Source organism: Stegostoma tigrinum, chromosome 5 (assembly GCF_030684315.1).
Source record: "Stegostoma tigrinum isolate sSteTig4 chromosome 5, sSteTig4.hap1, whole genome shotgun sequence".
Lineage (NCBI taxonomy): Eukaryota > Metazoa > Chordata > Chondrichthyes > Orectolobiformes > Stegostomatidae > Stegostoma > Stegostoma tigrinum.
Window position 1 is genome coordinate 2,499,117 of NC_081358.1, and position 26,906 is coordinate 2,526,022.

Here is a 26,906-nt window from a genome sequence, read left to right on the forward strand (position 1 = left end):
AAGATTGTAAAATGGATGCAAATGTCAAAATAACTAACAAACTGCTGGGTCAACATGAAGTAATCCTTTCTGCAATATGTAGCTCTTTAATTTTGTGGCTGCTTATCTTTCACTGTAACAGCAATTCCCCAAATCTGTCCTTGCAAACAAAGTGTGTTATCTTTTACGCAGTTTGCTTTGTGTAAATCCATTATTCGTTGGACACAATGTGACTTATAACAGGATAGATAAGAACTTGTGTTTACACTCCAAACATTTACTGTCTACTACTGTGACTTTGAGTGAATTACATGACAACATACAACAATAGCTCTCATTATAGGTTAGCAGTTGATGAACACCTCTCTACTTCACTGTCAAGTTTACCTGAGATTGTAGCTGCTTGCTGTGCACTATCTGTCGTTAAAGACAACCGACCTCCTTTGCTCAGTCTGTCACACAGTAGGGTAATATGTTTCTTTAATCTGTTGGTATCTTTCGGCATACTCAGTTGGCTTGTCAAGCTCAGTGTCTGGTCCCTGGAGCTTTTTGACAGACAGGTCCTCAGTAAATGAGTAACTGCTGCATCCACACATTCCTCCCAACCCTGCCAGAGTCAAAAGGTGAGATTCATGTAAGTAATGATTGATAATTTTGAAAATTAATAGACAATCAATAGCAATTTAAAATCTAAAAACTATTCAGAGCAGAAAAGCCATTTATTTTAGTCTATAAAACATTGGATTCCAAGTACTGTTCCCTGAATGTAGCCTACTCTAAGTTCCATTCGATGACCTTTAAAGATGATCCAAAAATGATTGTCCTGGCAAGGAATTGGGACATTAATCTCCATAAAATCAAATCATTTTAGCACAAGAAAATCTGTTGCAGATTTCTAATATGCCAGCTGTGACTAGCAGTGGAACATTGAAATAAATAAGCAAGGGATCCTCTGGCTGCTCCATCATTCATCTGTGAGATGAATCTTCTAACTCAATGCCATTTTCTGCACAATACCTATATGACCTTATACACCTATAAGGAGCCTGAGGTCATTAATCTAGAAATCTATTGATCTCTGTTTCAAAAATGTTCAATTATTGAGCATGTACAGGACTCTGGGTGGAGAATTCTAAAGATTTGGCATCCTCTGAGTGAAGGAATCACCCCTCGGCTCAGTTGTAAATCATTTGTCCCTTATTCTGAGACTATATTTTCTGGTTCTAGATACCTCACTCACTGTTCCTATCAGGGAAAACATCCTTCTTGCAGGTACCTGTAAAGCCCTGTAAGAACATTTTATGTTTCAATTAGAATATCTCCCATTCTTCCAATAAAGGCAATGCAGTCATTCCATGCTGGAATTCCCTACTTCAACCTTTCTGTTATTGTCATATTTTAAACCTGTTTCTTTTGGTGACCTGTTTAAATGTCATGGGGATGGGATCAGATTTCTTTTCATAATCCTTCTGTTGAGCATTTGAGGCATTTCACCATATTAAAGGTGCTGTAGAATTGCAAGTTAGTTAAAGAGACATTTCTTAGTCAACTTATCACAGTGAATAAAACATATTTAGAACAAAAAACAAAAAAACAAAGAAAATTACAGATAACAAAGTGTGAAGCTGGATGAACACAGCAGGCTAAGCAGCATCTCAGGAGCACAAAAGCTCATCCAGCTTCACACTTTGTCATCTTGGATTCTCCAGCATCTGCAGTTCCATCATCTCTATATCAAAGAAAATTACAGCACAGCCCCCCAAACCAGCACCGATCCAGATCCTCTACCTAAACCTCTCACCTGTTTTCCAAGGATCTATATCTCTCTGCTCCCTGCCCATTCATGTATCTGTCTAGATACACATTAAATAACACGATTGTGCCCGCCTCTACCACCTCAGCAGGCAACACCAGGCACTCATCACCCTCTGCCTAAAGAACTTTTCATGCATATTTCTTTTAAACTTTTCCTCTCTCACCTTAAAATCATGACCCCCTAGTAATTGAGTCCCCTACTCTGGGAAAAAGCTTCTTGCTATCCACCCTGTCTATACCCCTCATGATTTTGTAGACCTCAATCAGGTCCACCCCGCCACATCCGTTTTTCTAATGTAAATAATCCTAAACTAATCAACTTTTCTTCATCACTAGCACCCTCCATACCAGGCAACATCCTGGTGAACTTCCTCTGCACTCTCTCCAAAGCATCCACATCCTTTCGGTAATGTGGTGACCAGAACTATACACAGTATTCTAAATGTGGTCAAACCAAAGTCCTATACAACTGTAACATGACCTGTCAACTGGATGTGAGTTTGCTCGCTGAGCTGGAAGGTCAGTTTTCAGACATTTCGTCACCATTCTAGGTAACATCATCAGTGAGCCTCCGACAAAGCACTGGTGTTAAGCCCCGCTTTCTATTTATCTGGTTAGGTTTCCTTGGGTTGGTGATGTCATTTCCTGCATTGGTGATGTCATTTCCTGTTCTTTTTCTCAGGGGATGGTCGATTGGCTCCAAATCAATGTGTTTGTTGATGGAGTTCCGGTTGGAATGCCATGCTTCTAGGAATTCTCGTGCGTGTCTCTGTTTGGCTTGTCCTAGGATGGATGTGTTGTCCCAATCAAAGTGGTGTCCTTCCTTATCTGTATGTAAGGATACGAGTGATAGTGGGTCATGTCGTTTTGTGGCTAGTTGATGTTCATGTATCCTGGTGGCTGGCTTTCTGCCAGTTTGTCCCCAATGTAGTGTTTGTCACAGTTCTTGCAAGGTATTTTGTAGATGACGTTTGTTTTATTTGTTGTCTGTATAGGGTCTTTTAAGTTCATTAGCTGTTGTTTTAGTGTGTTGGTGGGTTTGTGGGCTACCCTGATGCCAAGAGGTCCGAGTAGTCTGGCAGTCATTTCGGAAAGGTCTTTGATGTAGGGGAGAGTGGTTATGGTTTCTGAGCCCGTTTTGTCTGTTTGTTTGGGTTTATTGCTGAGAAACCGGCGGACTGTGTTCATTGACTACCCGTTCTTTTTGAATACGCTGTGTAGGTGATTTTCTTCTGCTCTTCGTAGTTCCTCTGTGCTGCAGTGTGTGGTGGCTCGTTGGAATAATGTTCTAATGCAGCTTCGTTTGTGGGTGTTGGGATGGTTGCTCCTGTAGTTCAGTATTTGGTCCGTATGTGTTGTCTTCCTGTAGACGCTGGTTTGAAGTTCCCCATTGGCTGTTCGCTCTACTGTGACATCTAGGAATGGCAGTTTGTTGTTGTTTTCTTCCTCTTTTGTGAATGTTATGCCAGTAAAGGGTATTATTGATGGTCTTGAAGGTTTCCTCTAATTTGTTTTGTTTAGTGATGACAAAGGTGTCATCCACATAGCGGACCCAAAGTTTGGGTTGGATGATTGGCAGAGCTGTTTGTTCGAGTCTCTGCATTACTGCCTCTGCTAAGAACCCTGATATCGGAGATCCCATGGGTGTACCGTTGGTTTGTCTGTAGGTTTTGTTATTGAAAGTGAAGTGGGTGGTAAGGCATAGGTCCACTAGCTTGATGATGCTGTCCTTGCTGATGAGGTTGGTGGTGTCTGGTGTGTGTGTCTTCGGTTCTTCTAATAGTCTAGTCAGTGTTTCTTTGGCCAGGTTGATGTTGATGGATGTGAACAGGGCTGTTACGTCAAAAGAGACCATTATTTCATCCTGTTCTATTTTGGTGTCTTTGATGGTGTTCAGAAATTCTTGGGTGGCGCGAATGGAGTGGTGGGAGTCTTCTCCTAGGTGGTTTAGTCTTTGGTGTAGTTCCTTGGCTAATCTGTAGGTTGGTGTTCCAGGTAGCGACACTATGGGTCTGAGGGGGGCTCCTGGTTTGTGAATTTTTGGTAGTCCGTAGAAGCGTGGTGTGTTGGATCCATCTGGTTTCATTTTTTGGAAGTCTCTCTTGTTTAATTCTCCAGATTTTTGAAGTTTTTTGAGTAAGGCTGTGATTTGGTTCTCTAGTTGTGGGGTCGAGTCTACGAAACGTCTGAAAACTAACCTTCCAGCTCAGCAAGCAAACTCATATCCAGAACCTCAACCTGAGCTACAAATCTTCTCAAAACTCGCTATAACCTGCCAACTCTTGTACTCAATACCCCGTCCGATGAAGGAAAGCATGCCATACGCATTCTTGACTACTCTATCCACCTACGTTGCCACCTTCAAGGTACAATGGACCTGAACACCCAAATCTATCTGTGCATCAATTTTCCCCAGGGCTTTTCCATTTGTTGTATAGTTCACTCTTGAATTGGATCTTCCAAAATGCACCACCTCGCATTTGCCTGGATTGAACTCCATCTGCCATTTCTCCGCCCAACTCGCTAATCTATGTACATTCTGCTGCATTCTCCAACAGTCCCCTTCACTGTCTGCTACTCCACCAATCTTAGCGTCATCTGCAAACTTGCTAATCAGACCATCTATACCTTCCTCCAGATCATTTATGTACATCACAAACAACAGTGGTCCCTACACGGATCCCTGTGGAACACCACTGGTTACAGTTCTCCATTTTGAGAAACTCCCTTCCACTACAACTCTCTGTCTCCTGTTGTCCAGCCAGTTCTGTATCCATCTAGCTAGTACACCCTGGACCCCACGTGAGTTCACTTTCTCCATCAGCCTACCATGAGGATCCTTATCAAATGCCTTCCTGAAGTCCATGTAAATGACATCTACAGCCCTTCCCTCATCTATCGAGTTTGTCACTTCCTCAAAGAATTCTATCAAGTTGGTAAGACATGACCGTCCCTGCACAAAACTATGCTGCCAATCACTGATAAGCCCATTTTCTTCCAAATCTAAATTGATCCTCTTCTTCAGTGCCTTCTCCAGCAGCTTCCCCACCACTGATGTCAGGTTCACCAGTCTATAATTACCTGGATTATCCCTGCTCCCTTTCTTAAACAAGGGGACAACATTAGCAATTCTCCAGTCCTCCAGGACATCACCTGTGCTCAAGAATGCTGCAAAGATATCTGTTAAGGCCCCAGCCATTTCCTCCCTCACTTCCCTCACTTAACCTGGGATAGATCTCATTCGGACCTGGGTTCTTGTCCACCCTAATGCCTTTTAGAATACCCAACACTTTCCCTCTCCTTATGCTGACCTGACCTATAGTAATCAAACATCTATCCCTAACCTCAACATCCATCATGTCCCTCTCCTCAGTGAATACTGGCGCAAAGCATTCATGAAGAATCTCACTCATTTTCTCTGACTCCTCGCATAACTTCCCTCCTTTGTCCTTGAGTGGGTCAACCCTTTCTCTAGTTACCCTCTTGCTCCTTATGTATGAATAAAAGGCTTTGAGATTTTCCTTAACCCTGTTTGCTAAAGATATTTCAGGACCCCTTTTAGCCCTCTTAATTCCTCATTTCAGATTGGCCCTACTTTCCCGATATTCTTCCAAAGCTTCGTCTGTTTTCAGTCACCTAGGCCTCATGTATGCTTCCTTTTTCCTCTTTGGTCGTTTCACAATTTCACCTGTCATCCATGGTTCCCTAATCTTGCCCTTTCAATCCCTCATTTTCATAGGGATATGTCTGTCCTGCACTCTAATCAACCTCTCTTTCAAAGCCTCCCACATATCAAGTGTGGATTTACCCTCAAACAGCTGCTCCCAATCCATATTCCCCAGCTCCTGCCATATTTTGCTATAGTTGGCCTTTCCGCAATTCAGCACTTTTCCTTTAGGACCACTCTCATCTTTGTCCATCAGTATTCTAAAATTTATGGAATTGTGATCACTATTCCCAAAGTAATCCCCGACTGAAACTTCAACCACCTGGCCAGGCTCATTCCCCAACACCAGGTCCAGTATGGCCCCTTCCCGAGTTGGACTACTAACATACTGCTCTAGATGTGTGAATCCCAGTCAATGTTGGAAAAATTTAAATCTCCCATCACCAACAAACTATTGTTCCTACACCTTTCCATAATCTGTTTACATATTTGTACCTCTATCTCACGCTCACTGTTGGGAGGCCTGTCATACAGCCTCAACATTGCGCCCTTCCTATTTCTGAGTTCTGCCCATATTGCCTCACTGCTCGAGTCCTCCATAGTGCCCTCCTTCAGTACAGCTGTGATATCCTCTTTGACCAGTAATGCAACTCGTCCACCCCTTTTACTTCCCTCTCTATCCTGCCTGAAGCATCTATATCCTGGGATGTTTAGTTGCCAATCTTGCCCTTCCCTCAACCAAGTCTCAGTAATAGCAATAACATCATACTCCCAGGTACCGATCCAAGCCCTAAGTTCATCTGCCTTATCTACTACACTTCTCGCATTAAAACAAATGCACCTCAGACCACCTGTCCCTTTGCGTTCATCATCTGGCCATTTATTTATGCATTGTCATTCACACCAAATCGCAATGGAATTATATTTACACAAAGTGAAGTAATTCCGAAGTGTAGTCACTGCGGCAAAGTAGGAAGTGTTGCTAAAATTTGTATATGGCAAATTTTCACAAACAGCAATGTGTAATGATCATTATTTTTATCATGACTGAGGGACAAATACTGGCCAAGACACCAAGTAAAAATCCCTGAGATAACACGGTGTGGAGCTGGATGAACACAACAGGCCAAGCAGCATTAGAGGAGCAGGAAAGTTTGACATTTCGGGTCAAGACCCTTTTTCAGAAATGGGGGAGGGGAAGGGGATTCTGAAATAAATAGGGAGACAGGGGGAGGCCAATAGAAGATGGATAAAGGAGAACATAGAACATAGAACATTGAACATTACAGCACAGTACAGGCGAGAAGATACAGTGAGAGGAGACAAGACAGGTCAAAGAGGCGGGGATGGAGCCAGTGAATGTGAGTGTAGGTGGGGAGTTAGGGAGGGGAGAGGTCAGTCAAGGGAGGAAGGACAGGTCAAGGAGGCGGGATGAGGTTAGTGGGTAGAAGATGGGGGTGGGGCTTGAGGTGGGAGGAATGGTTAGGGAGGCGGGGACTAGCATCAGCATTGGCAGTTTCTACTATCTGTGTAACAAGGGAAAAGCCCCTTCTCTTTTTGGAAATAATGCCATGGGATCTTTCATATCCACCTGGAAAGACGGGGGCTTGTAGAATGCACTCTCTCTGACCTAAGTTGCAGTGGTAGCCTTGAATTTTGAGCTCAAGCCATAAAGCCATAAGTCCTGGAGTGGAATCTTTTGATTCAGATGTCAGAGTGCTACTAACAAAGGCATGGTTGACATGACAGTCACTGGAATACAGTGTGGTAATCCAGTATTCTGACAAGGATTCAAGTGTGGAGCTCTGCCTCATTCACAACTCACTGTCTTATGTTGATTCACTATTACTGTACATGCCCAAATGCACTATTCCTAAATAGTGTCAATACCAATAAGACATTAATTTACATTCATGTAGCAATATATGGCTTCATACAGGTAGTTTAGAATAATGGACTGCTTCATTCCCTGGAGTAAGTCACTGCCAGTATGTAGGCAGCCACTTTTCTTCTGAACACAAGGTCCCTTAAAAAGCAATAAAGTGAATGGCATTAGATTTGGTGGTGTTGATCAAATATAAGGAATACTGACCAGCCATGCCAGTTTGATTTAGCAATAGCACTCCTGACTGAATCAAAATGGTTGTGATGTCAATCCCCACTGCGCAAATTAAGCATATAATCCATAATCAGAGCAGAACTGCTGATCCAAAAAATTACCATGGGACTACTCAAAGAAAAGCAAATGAATGAGCCAGGTCAGCATTCATACCTCAAACAACACTACTAAAACGTATTATTTGGTAACACTTGGATAGAGCCTTTTTTTGACAAGGCCGCTACTTTTTCCTACTTTACAACAGAGACACAATTCAAAAGAACACAATTTGCTGTGATATAACATTTTAAGAGAAGGACAGTAGCTCTGACTATATAGTGCTCTCTCACTACTGTGATTTGAAATTAAGAGAACAGCCAACTCGGTGACTGGTAGTTGAACCACAACTCAAGAGTAGACAGAATGGGGCAGTGTGAGACAGATGAATTGACAGCCAACATCTAGTTATCAGTCCAATGTCCATAAGAATCTGTTATTTATGTTAGCACATGTCAGTTCATTTCCGTGCAGTCAGGTTCAATGTCTCTTCAATTGTCTATTCTTGATTATGTCAACAGCTTGAGCTGCCATCTCCCCTTGACACAAAAAAATGTACAAGATTATGTCAAGGAATGCAATATTAATTATAAACTTTTGCCACATGTCTTTTTTTCTCTTCGGTCAGGCTTTTCCCTGTGTTAGCCTAGTTAAAGTTTAATTTAATATTGTACAACACAACAAATTTATTGATTGATGCTAAAACAGGAGAAGCTAAATATGAAAAACAATAAGTCTAAATTTAGAACATAGAACATAGAACAGTACAGCACAGAACAGGCCTTCAGCCCACGATGTTGTGCTGACCATTGATCCTCGTCTAAATTTAGTTGTTGATTTGTCGAAATCTTCAAACGAGTTAATAAAATTGTTCATAATTTTGTGAATAAAATGATTAATGTCTATTTATAACCCAGGTGCTGCCACTTCAGAACTTAAGAGCCCAACATTTTTAGCGTTTAACATTTGTCATGTACCAAGAACATTGACTTGAAATATGTCTATGAAGCAAAGCATACAAAGCTTATAGTCATAAATTCCTCTTTGCAACAACTAAGCAAGCATGTGAAGCCCTCAAATTAAATAATTAGTAGCTATTGGAATTGTAGACAGAGGAATTTCATATGTCACATCAAGTTATAATCACAAAGTTATATCAAGCTATCAATTCGCTTTCTTCATTGCATTGTGTTCCCATTTAAACAGCCATCTTCAGTTTAAGCTGAAAAGTAATTTGGCATTCTCCTAAATCAAACTCACCCACAATATTGGTTAATGAATGGTTCAAAACAAATCACCCCTTGCCTTAGATACTAGTTGCATGCCTTCAGAAAGCAAATTATTTCCAGGCTTTCCAACTCATCATTAATTGTGATTATGGTGGAATTCTACACTGCTTTGTACCACAATGTTGAACAACTAATTAGCTGACTTAAGTGAATAATTATTATCACCCAATTGTTACATGCAAATATGCTCTGCCCTATTTTCTATTCAGTCTACATTACTGGTAATGTACTCTGTCCTCTTTGACATTTCTCATTTATTGCTTAATGAAAACAGAAGTTACAAATGCAACCAAATCCAAATCAAGTCTGTTCCAACTGGATGGTAAATATGCCCCATCATTCCTGTTGAAAATCACTGAGTCAATCTTACAGCCATCTCTGGAATTGGCCTAGAAATGGTATGCGGGCGGGGGTGGGGTGTGGGGCTGGTAGAGAGAAGAGAGAGAATCCATACAATTGTAGTGTCCCTTACTGACCTACTTTTACTGGTATTTTACACTAGGAACTGAGTCATCAAGCAGTCTACGTACCCATGGGTCAACTGAGAAACCTATGTGGCCAATTAATGGCCAAGTATGAACCCTGCACTTTCCCACTTGTAGGCTGCCATTCGAAAAAGACCTGCTTATTCCTACTCTTTGTTTCTTGTTTCCTAACCAGTTATCTATCCATGTCAGCACACCACCCCAATCCCATATGCTTTAATTTTACATACTAATCTCTAATGTGGGACCTTATCAAAAGCCTTCTGAAAACCTTTCTGTGCTGACTCTGTCCAATCCTGTCACTGTTTCCCAAGAGCTCGACTGTTAAATCTTTTATAAAGGACTCTAGCATTTATCCCATTGACGACGTTTGGCTAACCAGTCTGTAATTCCACATTTTCCTTCTACCTCCTTTTTTTAAACAGTGGGATTACATTAGCTTTTCTTTAATCAATAAGAGCTGTATCAGAGACTACAGAATCTTAGAAGATGATCACTAATGCATCCACTATTTCTATGGCTAACAAAGTGTGGAGTTGGATGAACACAGCAGGCCAAACAGCATCGTAAGAGCATAAAAGCTGACGTTTCAGGCCTAGACCCTTCATCAGAGAGGGGGATGGGGAGAGGGTTCTGAAATAAATAGGGAGAGAGGGGGAGGCGGACCGAAGATGGATGGAGGAGAAGATAGGTGGAGAGGTGGGAATAGGTGGGGAGGTAGGGAGGGGATAGGTCAGTCTGGGGAAGACGGACAGGTCAAGGGGGCGCGATGAGATTAGTAGATTTGGAAATGGAGGTGCAGCTTGAGGTGGGAGGAGAGGATAGGTGAGAGGAAGAACAGGTTAGGGAGGCTGGGATGAGCTGGGCTGGGAAGAGGCGAGATTTTGAAGCTGGTGAAATCCACATTGATACCATTGGGCTGCAGGGTTCCCAAGCGGAATATGAGTTGCTGTTCCTACAACCTACGGGTGGCATCATTATGGCACTGCAGGAGGCCCAGGATGGACATGTTGTCTAAGGAATGGGAGGGGGAATTAAAATGGCTTGCGACTAATGTAGAGGAGGCCACAATGGGTACAGCGGATGCAGTATTCCACATTGGCGGATGTGCAGGTGAACATCTGCTTGATGTGGAACTATCCATCTTCGGTCCGCCTGCCCCTCGCTCCCTATTTATTCCAGAATCCTTTCCCCATCCCCCTTTTCTGATGAAGGGTCTAGGCCCGAAACATCAGCTTTTGTGCTCCTAAGATGCTGCTTGGCCTGCTGTGTTCATCCAGCTCTACACTTTGTTATCTCGGATTCTCCAGCATCTGCAGTTCCCATTATCTCTGATTTCTATGGCTATTTCTTTAAGTATCCTGCATTGTGGATTATCAGGTCCTGGAAATTTATTGGCCATTATTCCTATCAATTTCCCCATTACCAATTCTCTACTAATATATCTTTCCTTCATTTCCCCCCTCTAGCTAGACATTGTGTTCCCCAACATTTTGGGTCATAGTTTTTTTCCTCCTTTATGAAGACAGAATTAAAATAGGTATTACTTGGTCTGCCATTTCATTTTTCCTTTTATAACTTGCCTTATTTCAGATATAAGTAGCTTACATTTGTCCTCACTAATTTTTTTTCTTCACATGCCTATAAAAGCTTTTACGTTGTATGTTCTCTGCAAGCTTAATCAATTTGTTTGTGCTCCTCTGCTAAAATCTAAACTGCTACCAATCCTCAGGTCTGGTGTTTAGTCTGGCCAATTTGTCTGCCCCTTCTTCAGATCTTATATTGCGCCTGATTTCCCTTGTTAGTCATAGTGGGATGATGCTTTACATTTTTGTGCTGGACAGGAATAAACAATTATTATGGTTCTTCCACGCACCCTCTAAATGTTTGCCATTGCCTATCCACCATCATCCCTTTAAGTAATGTTCCCCGATTTATTGTAGCCAACTTGTGCCTCATACTTCCATAGTTTTCTTGTTTACATTCAGCACCCTAGTCTCAGAATCAATCACGTCACTCTCCATCTTGAGGAAGAATCCTACTGTGTCACAAATGCTCCATATATATCACCTTTCAAAACTGTGAACTCTGCAATGATCAAGATCCATGGAAACATCACCACATGAAAAGTCCATGCAGCACCTCACAGCATTTTTACTAAGGACTGTATTGACATTCTTTTACTGTTGCTGGATCAATATTCTGGAACTCCATCCCTGGCATCTGTGGTGTACCTATTTCACATGGACTGCTGTAGTTCAAGAAGACAGCTCACCTCCTTATCAGAAGAAGGATCTTCTGGCTATGGGTAAAGTGCAATGAAGGGTTATCAGACTAATCCCTGGGATGGCAGGGCTCACATATGGAAGAGTCCAGAATCTGGGGTCACAATCTAAGGATATGAGGTAAACCATTTAGGACCACGATGGAGAGAAATTTCTTCACCAGAGAGTGGTGAGTCTGTGGAATTCTCTGCCACAGAAAATGGTCAAGGCCAAACATTGAAGGTCTTCAAGTTCTAGAGCACATGTTTTCAGTACAATTGTTGCAATATTATCAGGGCCCTTTGCCTTTGCAATATCCAGTGTTTCAGCAGTTCCTTGATAAGATGTGGAATGAATCACATTGGCTGAAGGCTGGCCTCTGTTATACTGGAGATCGTCCATTCAGCACTTCTCAACATAGATTTAAATGCTTCAGCCTTGTGTTTTGTGTCATTATGCTTATTTCCCTCCTCACTAAGAGTGAGGATTTTTGTAGAGCTTCCTCCTCCAGTGTGTTCACTATCATTCATGATTGGATATGACAGGGCTGCAGAGCTTAGATCTGATCCATTGGTTTTTATATCACTAGCTTCGCCTGTCACATACTGCTTAGATTGTTTGGTATGCAAGATGTTCTATCTGGTAGTTTCACCAGATTGATGCCTCAAGTACGCCTGGTGTTGCTCCTGTTATACCCTCCTGCAGTTTTTGTTGAACCCGGTTGATCCCCTGCCTCAGTGATAATGGCAGAGTGGGGGTACAAAAGGCATGAGATTACAAATAGTGGTTGAATAAATTCTACTGCTGTTCCTTGGTGCTTCAAGGATGTACAGTCTTGAGTTACTTAATCATTTTGAAATCCATCTCATCAAGTATTATGGTAAGCCCATGTAACATGCTAGAGGCCATCATCGCTGTGTAGGTGGGATGTTGTCTCCTCATGGACTGTACAGTGATCACTCAGCTTGATATTGTCATGGACTGATTCATCTGCTGCAGGTTAATTAGTCAGGTTGAGGTCAAGTTTGTTCTTCCTCTTGTTGGCTCCTTCACCTACCATCCACAAGCCCAGACCATCAGCTATATCCTTCAGGGCTCAGTCAGGTCAATCAGTAATGATGCTACTGAACTACTCTTGATGATAGACAATGAAGTCCTCCAATCAGAGTACATTCTGTGGTGCACTTGCTGACATTATTGTCTCTTTCAACTGTTGTTCCAACATGGAGAACAACTAATTTGTCAGCCAAGGGGAGGTGGTAATCAACAGCTAGTTTCTTTGTCTCTGTTAAAGCTGATGTCATGGTATGTCATGGGTACAGAGTCACTGGACTCCCAGGCAGTATTCCCTCTAATTTTCTTATGAGTTGTGTCGGCCTCCAAGGCCTGTATGCTGCAGAGACTTCTGAAACTGGAAATCAGTGTTGCGATCACCGTGCTGACGCTGATTGCAGTGCACAGAACGTTGAAACAGCTGAGCTCCCATGCAGCTGAAAGGGATAGCTGCTTTCAGGTCAACTTCATCCTGATTGAATACCACCGTGCCGTCGCTTCTGGCGGATTTCTCATTTTCATGGGACAGAACATAGCTCGGAATGGACATGATGGTGTTTAGGGCATTATAAGGTATGATGCTGTGAGAATTGTTCTGTCAGGTTTTTGTTTGTGGGATCACTCCCTCAATTTTTTCACAAACCTTAGCTCATGCTATGCCAACTAATAGCTTATTACACATAAAATGACTACACAGTAACACAGACAAGTAGACATGGGTTCTGTCATAGTATTTTAGCGCCAGGAGTAAGTGTATCAGCCATTGCCTTGTTTGAGCACAGCACACTAAAGAGGCTATCTGAATCTCAACATTTCAGAGTACCAGATCAAAGTACATACATAGAGTGCCGTGGAATAGCATAGATACATTTAAGAGGAAGCTAGACAAACATACGTGGAAAAAGGATAGAGGGTGACATTGTCCCCAAGCCATTTGGAATATACCCAAGGTGACTACGGGAACTGAGGGAAGAGATTGCTGCCCCTTTGGCGATGATCTTTGCGTCCTCATCGTCCACTGGAGTAGTACCAGATGACTATAGGGTGGCAAATGCCATTCCCTTGTTCAAGAAAGGGAATAGGGATAATCCTGGGAATTGCAGACCAATCAGTGGTGATCACTTTTGTGGTGGGCAAATTATTCGAGAAGATTCTGAGAGATCGTATTTATGATTATTTGGAAAAGCTCAGTTCGATTAGAAATAGTCAGTATGGCTTTCAGAAGAGCAGGTCATGCCTCACAAGCCTTACTGAATTCTTTGAGGATGTGACAAAACACTTCGATGAAGACAAAGCAGTGGATGTGGTGCATATGGACTTTAGCAAGGCATTGGATGAGGTTCCCCATGGTAGGCTCATTCAGAAAATAAGGAGGCATGGGATTCAGGGAAATTTGGCTGTCTGGATACAAAACTGGCAGTCCAATAGAAGGCAGAGGGTGGTAGTAGATGGAAAGTATTCAGCCTAGAGCTCGGTGACCAGTGGTGTTCCGCAGGGATCTGTTCTGGGACCTCTGCTCTTTGTGATCTTTATAAATGACTTGGATGAGGAAGTGGAAGGGTGGGATAGTAAGTTTGCTGATGACACAAAGGTTGGTGGAGTTGTGGACAGTGTGGAGGGCTGTTGTAGGTTGCAATGGGACATTGACAGGATGCAGAGCTGGGCAAAGAAATGGCAGATGGAATTCAACCCAGAAAAGTGTGAAGTGATTCATTTTGGAAGGTCAAATTTGAATGCAGAAAACAGGGTTAATGGCAGGATTCTTGGCAGTATGGAGGAACAGAGGGATCTTGGGGTCCACATCCACAGATCCCTCAAAGTTGCTACCCAAGTTGATAGGGTTGTAAAGAAGGCATATGGTGTGTTGGCTTTCGTTGGCAGGGGAATTGAGTTTAAGAGCCGCAAGGTTATGCTGCAGCTCTGTAAAACCCTGGTGAGACCACACTTGGAATATTGTGTTCAGTTCTGGTCGCCTCATTATAGGAAGGATGTGGAAGCTTTGGAGAGGGTGCAGAAGAGATTTACCAGAATGCTGCCTGGACTGGAGGGCAGGTCTTATGAGGAAAGGTTGAGGGGTTTGGAGCTTTTCTAATTGGAGAAAAGAAGGATGAGAGGTGACTTGATAGATGTATACACGGATGATGAGAGGCATAGATAGAGTGGATAATCAGAGACTTTTTCCCAGGGTGGAAATGGCTATGACGAGGGGGCATAATTTTCAGGTGATTGGAGGAAGGTATAGGGGAGATGTCAGAGGTAGGTTCTTCACACAGAGAGTGGTGGGTGTGTGGAATGCACTGCTGGCAGTAGTAGTCGAGGCTTTTAAGCGACTCTTGGGTAAGCACATGGAGGATAGTAAAATGTAGGGTATGCAGGGTAGTTTGATCTTAGTCGGATAATGGGTCGGCACAACATCGTGGGCCGAAGGGCCTTTACTGTGTTGTACTGTTTTATGTTCTATCTTCATGGCTTCAGAGGAGAGAAGAAAGGAGGCTATGAAAGTGGAGCATAAATACCAGCATGAACTAGTCAGACCAAATGGCCTTCTACTGCACTGTGTATCACATATAATCTGGCCAGAATTATACATTTTCACAGAGTTAACGTTTTGGGTCTGGTGTTCTGAGGAAAGGTCACCGGACCCAAAACGTTTACTCTGTTTACTCCTTCACAGATGGTGCCAGAAATGCTGAGCTTTTCCAGCAGCTTTGCTTTTGTTCTTGATTTACAGCATCTGCAGTTCTTTCAGTTCTTAATTCATTTTCACTTCAGTTTGTGCATGTTATTTTGGAACTATACTGGAAAGTAAAATTTGATTTCATATGATTTAACTTGCAATCTCATTTTTAACCCAAATTCATCTGTTTACAAGAACCAAAAAACAAGTACAGCCATGAGGGGGCGTGAGAAAACTTTGGCAGATAGGATGCAGGAAAACTCCAAGGCTTTTTACATGTTCGTGAGGAGTAAGAGAATGACCAGAGAAAGGGTAGGCCAATTAAGGATTGTACAGGGTATTTGTGCATGGAACCTGAAGATATAGGAAAGGTCCTCAATGAATACTTTTCTTCGGCATTCACAACTGAGAGGGACCTAGTTGTAGAGGAGGATAGTGTGAACCAGGCTGGTAGGCTAAAGGAGGTTGATGTTAGTCGGGAAGATGTACTAGGAATTTTGAGGAACTTGAAGATAGGTAAGTCACCTGGGCCTGATGGGATTTATCCAAGGACTCTATGGGAGCGAGGGACGAGATCACAGGGCCTTTAGTAATGACCTTTTCATCCTCACTGTCCACAGGTATCGTGCCAGAAGATTGGAGAGAGGCAAATGTCATTCCCTTGTTCAAAAAAGGGAACAGGGATCACCCCGGAAATTACATGCCGGTTAGTCTTACTTCACTGGTGGGCAAATTATTGGAAAGGGCTCTGAGAGATAGGACTTATGATCACTTGGAAAGGCACAGTTTGATTTGTGATAGTCAGCATGGATTTGTGAGGGGTAGATCATGCCTCACAAACCTTACTGACATCTCTGAAGAGATGACCAAACACATTGTTGAAGGTAGAGCAGTGGATGTGGTGTACATGGATTTAAGTAGGCATTTGATAAGGTTCCCCATGGTAGGCTCAAGCAGAAAGTAAGGAGGCATGGGATGGAGGAAATGTGGCAGGTTGGATTCAGAATTGGCTGACCCTTAGAAGACAAAGGGTGGTAGTGGATGGAAAATATTCAACATGGTGCTGAGTTAAGAGTGGTGTACCACAGGGATCTGTTCTGGGTCCTTGTCTATTTGTGATTTTTGTAAATGATTTGGATTTAGGAGTGGAAGGGTGGATTAGCACGTTCGCGGACAATACGAAGGTGGGTCACACTGTGGACAGTGCAGAGGGGTGTTCTAGGTTACAAAGGGACATTGATAGGATGCAGAACTGGGCTGAGAAGTGGTAGATGGAGTTTAACTCTCAAAAGTGTGAGGTGATTCATTTTGGAAGGACAAACTTGAAAGCTGAAGGCAAGGTCAACGGAAAGATTCTCGGCAGTGTGGAGGAGCAGAAGGGTCTTGGGGTTCATGTCCACAGTTCCCCGAAAGCTGTCACCCAGGTGGACAGTGTTGTGAATATGGCGTATGGTGTGTTTATTTTCATTAATAAATGGATTGAGGTCAAGAGCCATGAAGTTATGCTCCAGCAATACAAAACTCTGGTTCTGCCACATCTGGAGTATTGTGTCCAGTTCTGGTCACCTCATTACAGGAAAGATGTGGAAGCATTGGAAAAGTTGCAAAGGAGATGTACCAGGATGTTGTCTGGAATGGAGGGAAGATCTTACGAGGAAAGGTTGAGAGAGCTAGGGCTTTACTCTTTCAAACAATGATGGATGAGAGGTGACATGATGGAGGTGTACAAAATGATCAGAGGTATAGATAGAGTGGACAGCCAGAGACTTTTTCCTAGGGTGGAGGTAGTTATTACAAGGGAACAGAGTTTTAAAGTGAGTGGAGGTAGATATAGCAGAGTCGTCAGAGGTAGATTCTTTACTCAGAGAGTGGTAGTGGCGTGGAATGCATTGCTGGAGAGGGTAGTGGTGTTGGTCTCATTAGGGGCATTTAAGCGGCTATTAGATAGGCGTATGGATGTTAGTATAAGGTAGGGGTAGAGGTTATGGGGTAAAAGTTCGGCACAACGTGGGCCATAGGGCCTGTACTGTGTTGCACTGTTCTATGTTCTATGTTTTGTTGAACAGCAATAATCAAGAGACGATGCCCTTGTCATTTTCCTTATGTACCCATAGTAAATAGCAACAGTGGAAATGTGAATGAGTCACATTTAACCTCCGGTTAAACCCAGGCTCTAACACATCATAATAGGTAATAAATAGAGATCCATTACAGTATTGTGCTGTTATCATGATGGCCTCTTCCAAGGGTCTACTCAGAAAGGCATGTAAAGGCCTGCAGGTAGTTTGGCCACAGGTTTTTCCATAGTCATATCACAGAAAGAATTCCCCAAGGAAACGCTCACAAAGGACAATTAACCTAGTAATGATGATAATCAAGAAAGACTATAAACCCTGGAATTACAATGCCTCATTGTAAATTTGACATGGAGTCAATTGAACATTAAATAGGTGTGCTGTTTTGTGTAACTGCTTATTTGCTGTGAAGTGGATGATTCTGCACTTTAAGAGTTAAGTTTGAATTTTTTTTAACTTGACATAAACAGAAGACTTTTAGTACAAGTTTCATAAAAGACATTAAATTATTTCCCTATTCAAGCTTTCTAAATTGACAGCAGTATAATTTAAGCATTTGTTACTCTTGGCTGTTTGAAGCAGAAACATTTATTGGCTCTTTAAATTGTTCGAGAAAACTATTTGCCATAAAACATGCTAAGATGCAACACTAAAATGTATATTTCTAATCAATCTGTTCAGACACATCTTCACGTAGATGGGACTTGAACTTGGATGCAACTATTTTCTTCATTCATGTGTTTCTCAAATTGATATCACTGAGGTGAGGAGTTATCAGGCTGATCATGTCACCAGCTAGCGAATATAAAATTATCCATCTCAGAGGATCAGATTAGGGAGAACTGCGAAGTATCCAGCAGTATTCAAGTGAGCTAACTGGAAGGGGCAGCAGAGAGGCAGTAACAAGGGTAGATGGCTGCAATCTTACACTGACTTTAAGGGTTTGAATCTGATAGAAGCTGCAGAGGAAAGGAATTATTTATACAGTAAATCAGATACTTTAGTTGCGAGCATCTGACATTAAAGCAGACTCCTGCTGTCTCCCACACAGTCAATACAAATACCACTGCCACCTGCAAAGACAAGCTGTCTTCAATAGAAAAATGGATGTGCTAAATATTCACAATATTTTACATCTGTGTTCAGATTTCTATCATACATGGTACTTTTTTTTGTTAAATATTTTTGTATTAGTTATGGTACAGATGTAATGACAGAGGGATGGCTGAAAGGTGACAATGGAACTATATATCCAGGAGTATTCATTATTTAAGAAGGTCAGACAAAAATGGAAAGCAGATGTGCTAGCATTGTTAGCAAACAAATACATACAGGCAAAAGTGAGGAGCACTCAGAAAATAATGTTGAATCTGTACGGACAGAGATGAGAAACACCAAGTGACAGAAAACATGATTGGTGGTTGTCAACAGGCCGCCAAACAGAGATGTGAGGGAAGGCATTAAACAAGAAGGGAATAGTTTGTATTTAAAGAAGTGGGATGCAGTGGGTGGAGGGGAAGAGCTGGGCTGGTTGTGTGGTGCAGTAGGGGGAGGGGACGAACTGGGCTGGTTTAGGGATGCGGTGGGGGAAGGGGAGATTTTGAAGCTGGTGAAGTCCACATTGATACCATTAGGCTGCAGGGTTCCCAAGCGGAATATGAGTTGCTGTTCCTGCGTTATCCTCCCTCGACCTCTTCATCTCCTACTGCCGTCGAGAAAAAAACCCTGCAGCCAAATGGTATCAATGTGGACTTCACCAGCTTCAAAATCTCCCCTTCCCCAACTGCATCCCTAAACCAGCCCAGTTCGTCCCCTCCCCCCACTGCACCACACAACCAGCCCAGCTCTTCCCCTCCACCCACTGCATCCCAAAACCAGTCCAACCTGTCTCTGCCTCCCTAACCTGTTCTTCCTCTCACCCATCCCTTCCTCCCACCTCAAGCCGCACCTCCATCTCCTACCTAATAACCTCATCCCACCTCCTTGACCTGTCCGTCTTCCCTGGACTGACCAATTCCCCCCCTACCTCCCCACCTATACTCTCCTCTCCACCTATCTTCTTTTCTCTCCATCTTCGGTCCGCCTCCCCCTCTGTCCCTATTTATTCCAGAACCCTCTCCCCATCCCCCTCTCTGATGAAGGGTCTAGGCCCGAAACCTCAGCTTTTGTGCTCCTGAGATGCTGCTTGGCCTGCTGTGTTCATCCAGCCTCACATTTTATTATCGTAGATTGTCCAGCATCTGCAGTTCCCATTATCTCTGATACTATTTTACCAGGATGCTGCCTGGACTGGAGGACTTGTCTTACGAGGAGAGGTTGACCGAGCTCGGATTTTTCTCTCTGGAGAGAAGGAGGAAGAGAGGTGACCTGATCGAGGTGTACAAGGTAATGAGAGGCATGGATAGAGTCGATAGCCAGAGAGCTCTGTTTTCTCCAGGGCAGGATTGACTGCCATGAGGGGTCATAGTTTTAAGGTGTTAGGAGGAAGGTATAGAGGAGGCGTCAGAGGAAGGTTCTTCACCCAGAGAGTTGTGAGCGCATGGAATAGTTTGCCAGTGGTAGTCATGGAAGCAGAGTCATTAGTGACATTTAAGTGACTGCTGGACATGTACATGGACAGCAGTGAATTGAGGGGAATGTAGGTTAGGTTATTTTATTTTTGGATGAGGATTAATCCACGGCACAACATCGTGGGCCGAAGGGCTTGTACCGTGCTGTAATTTTCTATGTTCAATGTTCTATGTTCGACCACAGTGGGAGTAGTTGGGTCGGGGTAGTAGGCGGTGACAGTGGGAGTAGGTGGGTCGGGGTAGTAGGCGGTGACAGTGGGAGTAGGTGGGTCGGGGTAGTAGGCGGTGACAGTGGGAGTAGGTGGGTCGGGGTAGTAGGCGGTGACAGTGGGAGTAGGTGGGTCGGGGTAGTAGGCGGTGACAGTGGGAGTAGGTGGGTCGGGGTAGTAGGCGGTGACAGTGGGAGTAGGTGGGTCGCGGTAGTAGGCGGTGACAGTGGGAGTAGGTGGGTCGCGGTAGTAGGCGGTGACAGTGGGAGTAGGTGGGTCGGGGTAGTAGGCGGTGACAGTGGGAGTAGGTGGGTCAGGGTAGTAGGCGGTGACAGTGGGAGTAGGTGGGTCGGGGTAGTAGGCGGGTCGGGGTAGTAGGCGGTGACAGTGGGAGTAGGTGGGTCGGGGTAGTAGGCGGTGACAGTGGGAGTAGGCGGGTCGGGGTAGTAGGCGGTGACAGTGGGAGTAGGTGGGTCGGGGTAGTAGGCGGTGACAGTGGGAGTAGGTGGGTCGGGGTAGTAGGCGGTGACAGTGGGAGTAGGTGGGTCGGGGTAGTAGGCGGTGACAGTGGGAGTAGGTGGGTCGGGGTAGTAGGCGGGTCGGGGTAGTAGGCGGTGACAGTGGGAGTAGGCGGGTCGGGGTAGTAGGCGGTGACAGTGGGAGTAGGTGGGTCGGGGTAGTAGGCGGTGACAGTGGGAGTAGGTGGGTCGGGGTAGTAGGCGGTGACAGTGGGAGTAGGTGGGTCGGGGTAGTAGGCGGGTCGGGGTAGTAGGCGGGTCGGGGTAGTAGGCGGTGACAGTGGGAGTAGGCGGGTCGGGGTAGTAGGCGGTGACAGTGGGAGTAGGTGGGTCGGGGTAGTAGGCAGTGACAGTGGGAGTAGGTGGGTCGCGGTAGTAGGCGGGTCGGGGTAGTAGGCGGTGACAGTGGGAGTAGGTGGGTCGGGGTAGTAGGCGGTGACAGTGGGAGTAGGTGGGTCGGGGTAGTAGGCGGTGACAGTGGGAGTAGGTGGGTCGGGGTAGTAGGCGGGTCGGGGTAGTAGGCGGGTCGGGGTAGTAGGCGGTGACAGTGGGAGTAGGTGGGTCGGGGTAGTAGGCGGGTCGGGGTAGTAGGCGGTGACAGTGGGAGTAGGTGGGTCGGGGTAGTAGGCGGTGACAGTGGGAGTAGGTGGGTCGGGGTAGTAGGCGGTGACAGTGGGAGTAGGTGGGTCGGGGTAGTAGGCGGTGACAGTGGGAGTAGGTGGGTCGGGGTAGTAGGCGGTGACAGTGGGAGTAGGTGGGTCGGGGTAGTAGGCGGTGACAGTGGGAGTAGGTGGGTCGGGGTAGTAGGCGGTGACAGTGGGAGTAGGTGGGTCGGGGTAGTAGGCGGTGACAGTGGGAGTAGGTGGGTCGGGGTAGTAGGCGGTGACAGTGGGAGTAGGTGGGTCGGGGTAGTAGGCGGTGACAGTGGGAGTAGGTGGGTCGGGGTAGTAGGCGGTGACAGTGGGAGTAGGTGGGTCGCGGTAGTAGGCGGGTCGGGGTAGTAGGCGGTGACAGTGGGAGTAGGCGGGTCGGGGTAGTAGGCGGTGACAGTGGGAGTAGGCGGGTCGGGGTAGTAGGCGGTGACAGTGGGAGTAGGTGGGTCGGGGTAGTAGGCGGTGACAGTGGGAGTAGGTGGGTCGGGGTAGTAGGCGGTGACAGTGGGAGTAGGTGGGTCGCGGTAGTAGGCGGTGACAGTGGGAGTAGGTGGGTCGCGGTAGTAGGCGGTGACAGTGGGAGTAGGTGGGTCGCGGTAGTAGGCGGGTCGGGGTAGTAGGCGGTGACAGTGGGAGTAGGCGGGTCGGGGTAGTAGGCGGTGACAGTGGGAGTAGGTGGGTCGGGGTAGTAGGCGGTGACAGTGGGAGTAGGTGGGTCGGGGTAGTAGGCGGTGACAGTGGGAGTAGGTGGGTCGGGGTAGTAGGCGGTGACAGTGGGAGTAGGTGGGTCGCGGTAGTAGGCGGTGACAGTGGGAGTAGGTGGGTCGGGGTAGTAGGCGGTGACAGTGGGAGTAGGTGGGTCGGGGTAGTAGGCGGTGACAGTGGGAGTAGGTGGGTCGCGGTAGTAGGCGGTGACAGTGGGAGTAGGTGGGTCGGGGTAGTAGGCGGGTCGGGGTAGTAGGCGGTGACAGTGGGAGTAGGTGGGTCGGGGTAGTAGGCGGTGACAGTGGGAGTAGGTGGGTCGGGGTAGTAGGCGGTGACAGTGGGAGTAGGTGGGTCGGGGTAGTAGGCGGTGACAGTGGGAGTAGGTGGGTCGGGGTAGTAGGCGGTGACAGTGGGAGTAGGTGGGTCGGGGTAGTAGGCGGGTCGGGGTAGTAGGCGGTGACAGTGGGAGTAGGTGGGTCGGGGTAGTAGGCGGTGACAGTGGGAGTAGGTGGGTCGGGGTAGTAGGCGGTGACAGTGGGAGTAGGTGGGTCGGGGTAGTAGGCGGTGACAGTGGGAGTAGGTGGGTCGGGGTAGTAGGCGGTGACAGTGGGAGTAGGTGGGTCGGGGTAGTAGGCGGGTCGGGGTAGTAGGCGGTGACAGTGGGAGTAGGTGGGTCGGGGTAGTAGGCGGTGACAGTGGGAGTAGGTGGGTCGGGGTAGTAGGCGGTGACAGTGGGAGTAGGGAGGCCACGGTGGCCAGTGGCTACAGCAGGATTAGGCAGCCTGTGGCCGTGGTAGTGAGAGCAGGAGGGACAGCCTTTGGTGTCCTGCAGTGTGAGTTGCTGTCGGCTGGTGGTGTGGTCTTGGTGAGGGTAGGAACAGGCAGTCTGTGGCAGCAGCAATTGCAGGAACAAGGTTCAATGGTGAGGCTGAGTCCAAAGCCGGGGGTTGTTTGTGAGGAGGGTGAGCCCAGCAGGGTCAGGCACTGGTAACTGTGCTTCTTCGCTTTTCTGTTTTTTCAGCAGAGGGACTGTAATGTTTGGCTGTCTTTTCCATATTTTTCTGCTTTATAAGTAAAACTCTGTACCTGGGTACCTTTATACCTAAGATGGTGCCGTAAGTGGTCACTTGTCAACTTTTTACTGTGCTCATGTGAGCATGTGACATAAACCTAATTCACTATTCTCTGCCAGATACTGCCAAGTTAAAACTGTGAGTGAAATCCACCTTAAATAGGTGCATTGTACCAAACTTTCAATGAAAAGGAAATTAATGAATTCATGTTATACTGAGCAGTTACTTCCATAAATTCCACAAATGAAACAAATCATATAAGGGAACTCTAGAGATTCATTTGATCACACTTTATACATTTAGATATTCTCAGCCTTCAAACAATACTTCTTGTTCACATAATGTTTGCAAATACATGTTCTGTACATCTTTACTACTACATTTTGTTAGGTATATTTAAAAAAACTGTCAGGATCATTCATTTATTTCTTAGAATAACCATCAAGAACAGTCTATTTATTGTAATGAAATACTGGATTATACAGTATTCAGATGTAAACTGGTAAACAGGCTACATTTGTCAACATAATTCAATAATAATAGTGAATAAGACACATCATTGCTATCACAAACACAGATTATCTGCGCTGACACAAACATCAGTTAAAACTGGCTACTTATATTAATATAAAGTTGATGGCAGTGGGCTTTCAGGAGGGAATCCACTGTAAGAGGGAAATTAAATCCAACCAGAAATGCAAATAAACTCTCTGCCAAGTAAGGAAAAGAACTATTCACACTGGGAATTACAGCATCTTGTCATTTCAAAAAGGGATAAAAAAATTCATAAATGAAGACAATTGGTTGAATAGCTTACAGTCTGAGAAAGATCCATTGTTCTTCAGCCCTCTTGTTTTACTGATACAGTTAATTTTAACAATAATACATACACATACTTGCTTTGTTTCTGGTTCTAAGTTGAACATGTCTCCTGAAAGACTGCATAAAGAACGCAAATAGAAAAGACTTTTCCTTCTCACATCTCTGGCAATGAGCCTGTTCTCCTAAGAACTTGGGAAGTTGTTTGTCAATCAGATTAACATTATCAAACTTTTTAAAATGACAAGCACACCATGGGAGATTGTCTTGTTATTATTGATCATACTTGTCTGGACCAAAGGGACATACTAAGGCTATCAAAGAATGTTTTGAAGCCTGAAGGATATTTCAGTGTTGATTAGTAAGAAGAATTGTTTCTTTATTTTGAGTTGTATGCAGCAACAGGTAAATATTTTGAAGGTAACACATTTTAATTGCAAATAAAGTTCATATCTTTTCTCTAACAAGGGCTCCAAACAATGTTTATATTAGGTTGTCTGTTAGCTTTTCATTAATTATTGGCAGCCACTGACAATTTTCTTTTCAATGCTGTCAAGATAATTTTTATGTACCAATTAAACTTGGATTAACTTTAAGTAAGATCTCCACAGTCTGATATAATTGAATCTCCTTTCAGCAGATAGTCTTTCATTTTCTTGATAGTTACAGGTCTAATTCCAAGTGTTCAGAAATCGATTACAACAAAAATCTCCAGTCAATGAATTATTTCAAAATGTAATTGTTGCTATGTAAAGGAACACGTCTACCAGTTTAAGCATACCAAGACCATGAACAAGCAAATCTGTTAGTATTGGTCGAGGAATAATCCTGGGATAAATCTTTACTCTGCCTCAGATATATCACAGAATCTTTTACAACCACTTAAAATAGGCAGATGGGATTCATTTGAAAAATGCCTTTTCTTGCAATGTTTCCTTAAATCTTCAAAAGAAGTGGCGAAGGCTGGAGGGCAAGTTGGCTATGGTGGATTGGGAAACTATAGCATAGAATTTAACAGTGGTTAGGCAATAGCTGACATTTAAAGGAGTATCACTTGGCTCTATGTCTAGAGGACTGGAGTATAAAGACACAGACCTTACTTGGATTTCAACAGTTAAGATATTAGGAGAGATTACACAAACATACTTGCCTTTTCTAAAAATTTAGAAAGTCAAGGGCTGATCTGATCAAAGTCCTCAAGATATTAACAGGAAAAGACAGGGTAAACTATTTCCATTGGTTGGAGATTCTAGAACTGGGGACATAATCTAAAAATAAGGGCCAGACCATTCAAGAGAGATGTCAGGAAGCATTTCTCTCTTCAAAAAATGGCAGTTGATGCTTATCAGTTGTTAATTTTAAATCTGAGATAGAATTTTTTGTTGTTATATGAGGTTATTAAGGAATATAGGCCAAAGGCAGGTATATGGAGATAGGCCACAGAACAACCATGATCTAACTGAATGGCAGAACAAGCTTGAGAGGTCATATGGCTTACTCTTGTTCCTATGTTTCTATGTGGTCCACATTCCTCTAACACAAAAAAAATCAGGAAAGGTGAATTTACTATGTCTAACAAAGGAAAACGAGAGTGGCTTTTCAAGCCTGTGGATTGCGAGCAACTTAGAATCTTAAAATTTAAAGATTCAGAAAGAAACTGATAAAGAAAAGGAAAAGAGAATATGAATGCCAATGAGCAAGAAGCATAAAGGTGGACTGTAAAATCTTCTTTTGGTGTATGAAAAAGAAAAGATTAGCAAGGTCAGGTATTGATCCAAAATGAGCAGAGAGAGGAGAATTTACAATAGAGGATAGGAATATGACAGAAAATCAAAACAATTACTGTTGAACAGAAGCCAGCTATCTCACGTTAATACTTTGCAGTAAATCAACATGTGGCTTTCTCTATCAACCGGAGACTGACTATCTGCTGCATGACCATTGTAATTCCCTAGCCAGGCAGCATCTATCTGCCAGGTCGAAGAAGCAAGATTGGCTGTTTCTGCTCCATTTTCACAGTGGGAATTCTCCACAGCTTGGAGTCACATCTAGAGCAAATGAATGTGATATGGGAATTACATGTCAGTGTCTCACTTGCAGGAGTTGCTCATGATAGTGTTCTAAGCCTAACCATCTTCACCTGTTTCATCAAAACCCTTCTCTCCAATATAAGGCCAGAAGCTGAGATATTTGCTAATGATTGTGCAATGGTCAGTCCTGCTCACAACTTATCTAATACTGCAGCATCTAAGGTAATGCAACAAGATTTTGATCACTTTGGCCTGGTCTGATAAGTAATACTGCGTCAAACAAATTCCGGACAATGACCATCACAGAAGAGAAAATCTAATTATCTCACAAAGACATTCAAAGGCATTACTTAGGCTTGCCATATAAATATCGTGGGTACAAGGTCAGGTTAGAGGTTGGGAATTCCGCAGTGAATAACTCACCTCCTCGCCTCCCAAAGCTTGCCTGCCATCTAGAATGCAGAAATCATGAGTGTGATTAAAAACTCTCCACTTGCCTGAATGTGTAGTTACAACAACACTTAAAGAGCTCAACACTATCTAGGACAAAGTAAGCTGCGTGAAGAGTACACCATCCATCAGATGAAACATTCATTCCTTCTACCACTGGAACACAGCAGCGGCAGTTTTTACCAGCAACCAAATCAACAATCTCTACCACTCAGAAGTACAAAAGTAGCTAATGCAGCAGAACAATACCATGTGACAGGTCCTCTCCAAGCATTGCATCACTTTGATGTGAAATGATATTGCCATTCCTATAGAGGATCTAAAACTCAGGACTTCCTCCAAAACAGCTGTACGAGTATAACTACATCAAAAGGACTGCAGACTGCAGAAATTCAAAACACAGGTCAGCACTCCCTTCTC

General features: G+C 44.2%; 1 protein-coding gene across 9 annotated transcripts in view; it reads right to left on the minus strand.

Moving 5' to 3' along the window:
* bbs9 (Bardet-Biedl syndrome 9) overlaps window positions 1-26,906 on the minus strand; it is a 519,061-nt gene that overhangs the window by 197,666 nt on the left and 294,489 nt on the right. For all 9 annotated transcript variants that reach the window (XM_048530080.1, XM_048530078.1, XM_048530076.1 and 6 more), the window contains one exon: window positions 367-586. In XM_048530080.1, the coding sequence (XP_048386037.1) occupies window positions 367-586 (220 nt within the window). The remainder of the gene's footprint in view (window positions 1-366; window positions 587-26,906) is intronic.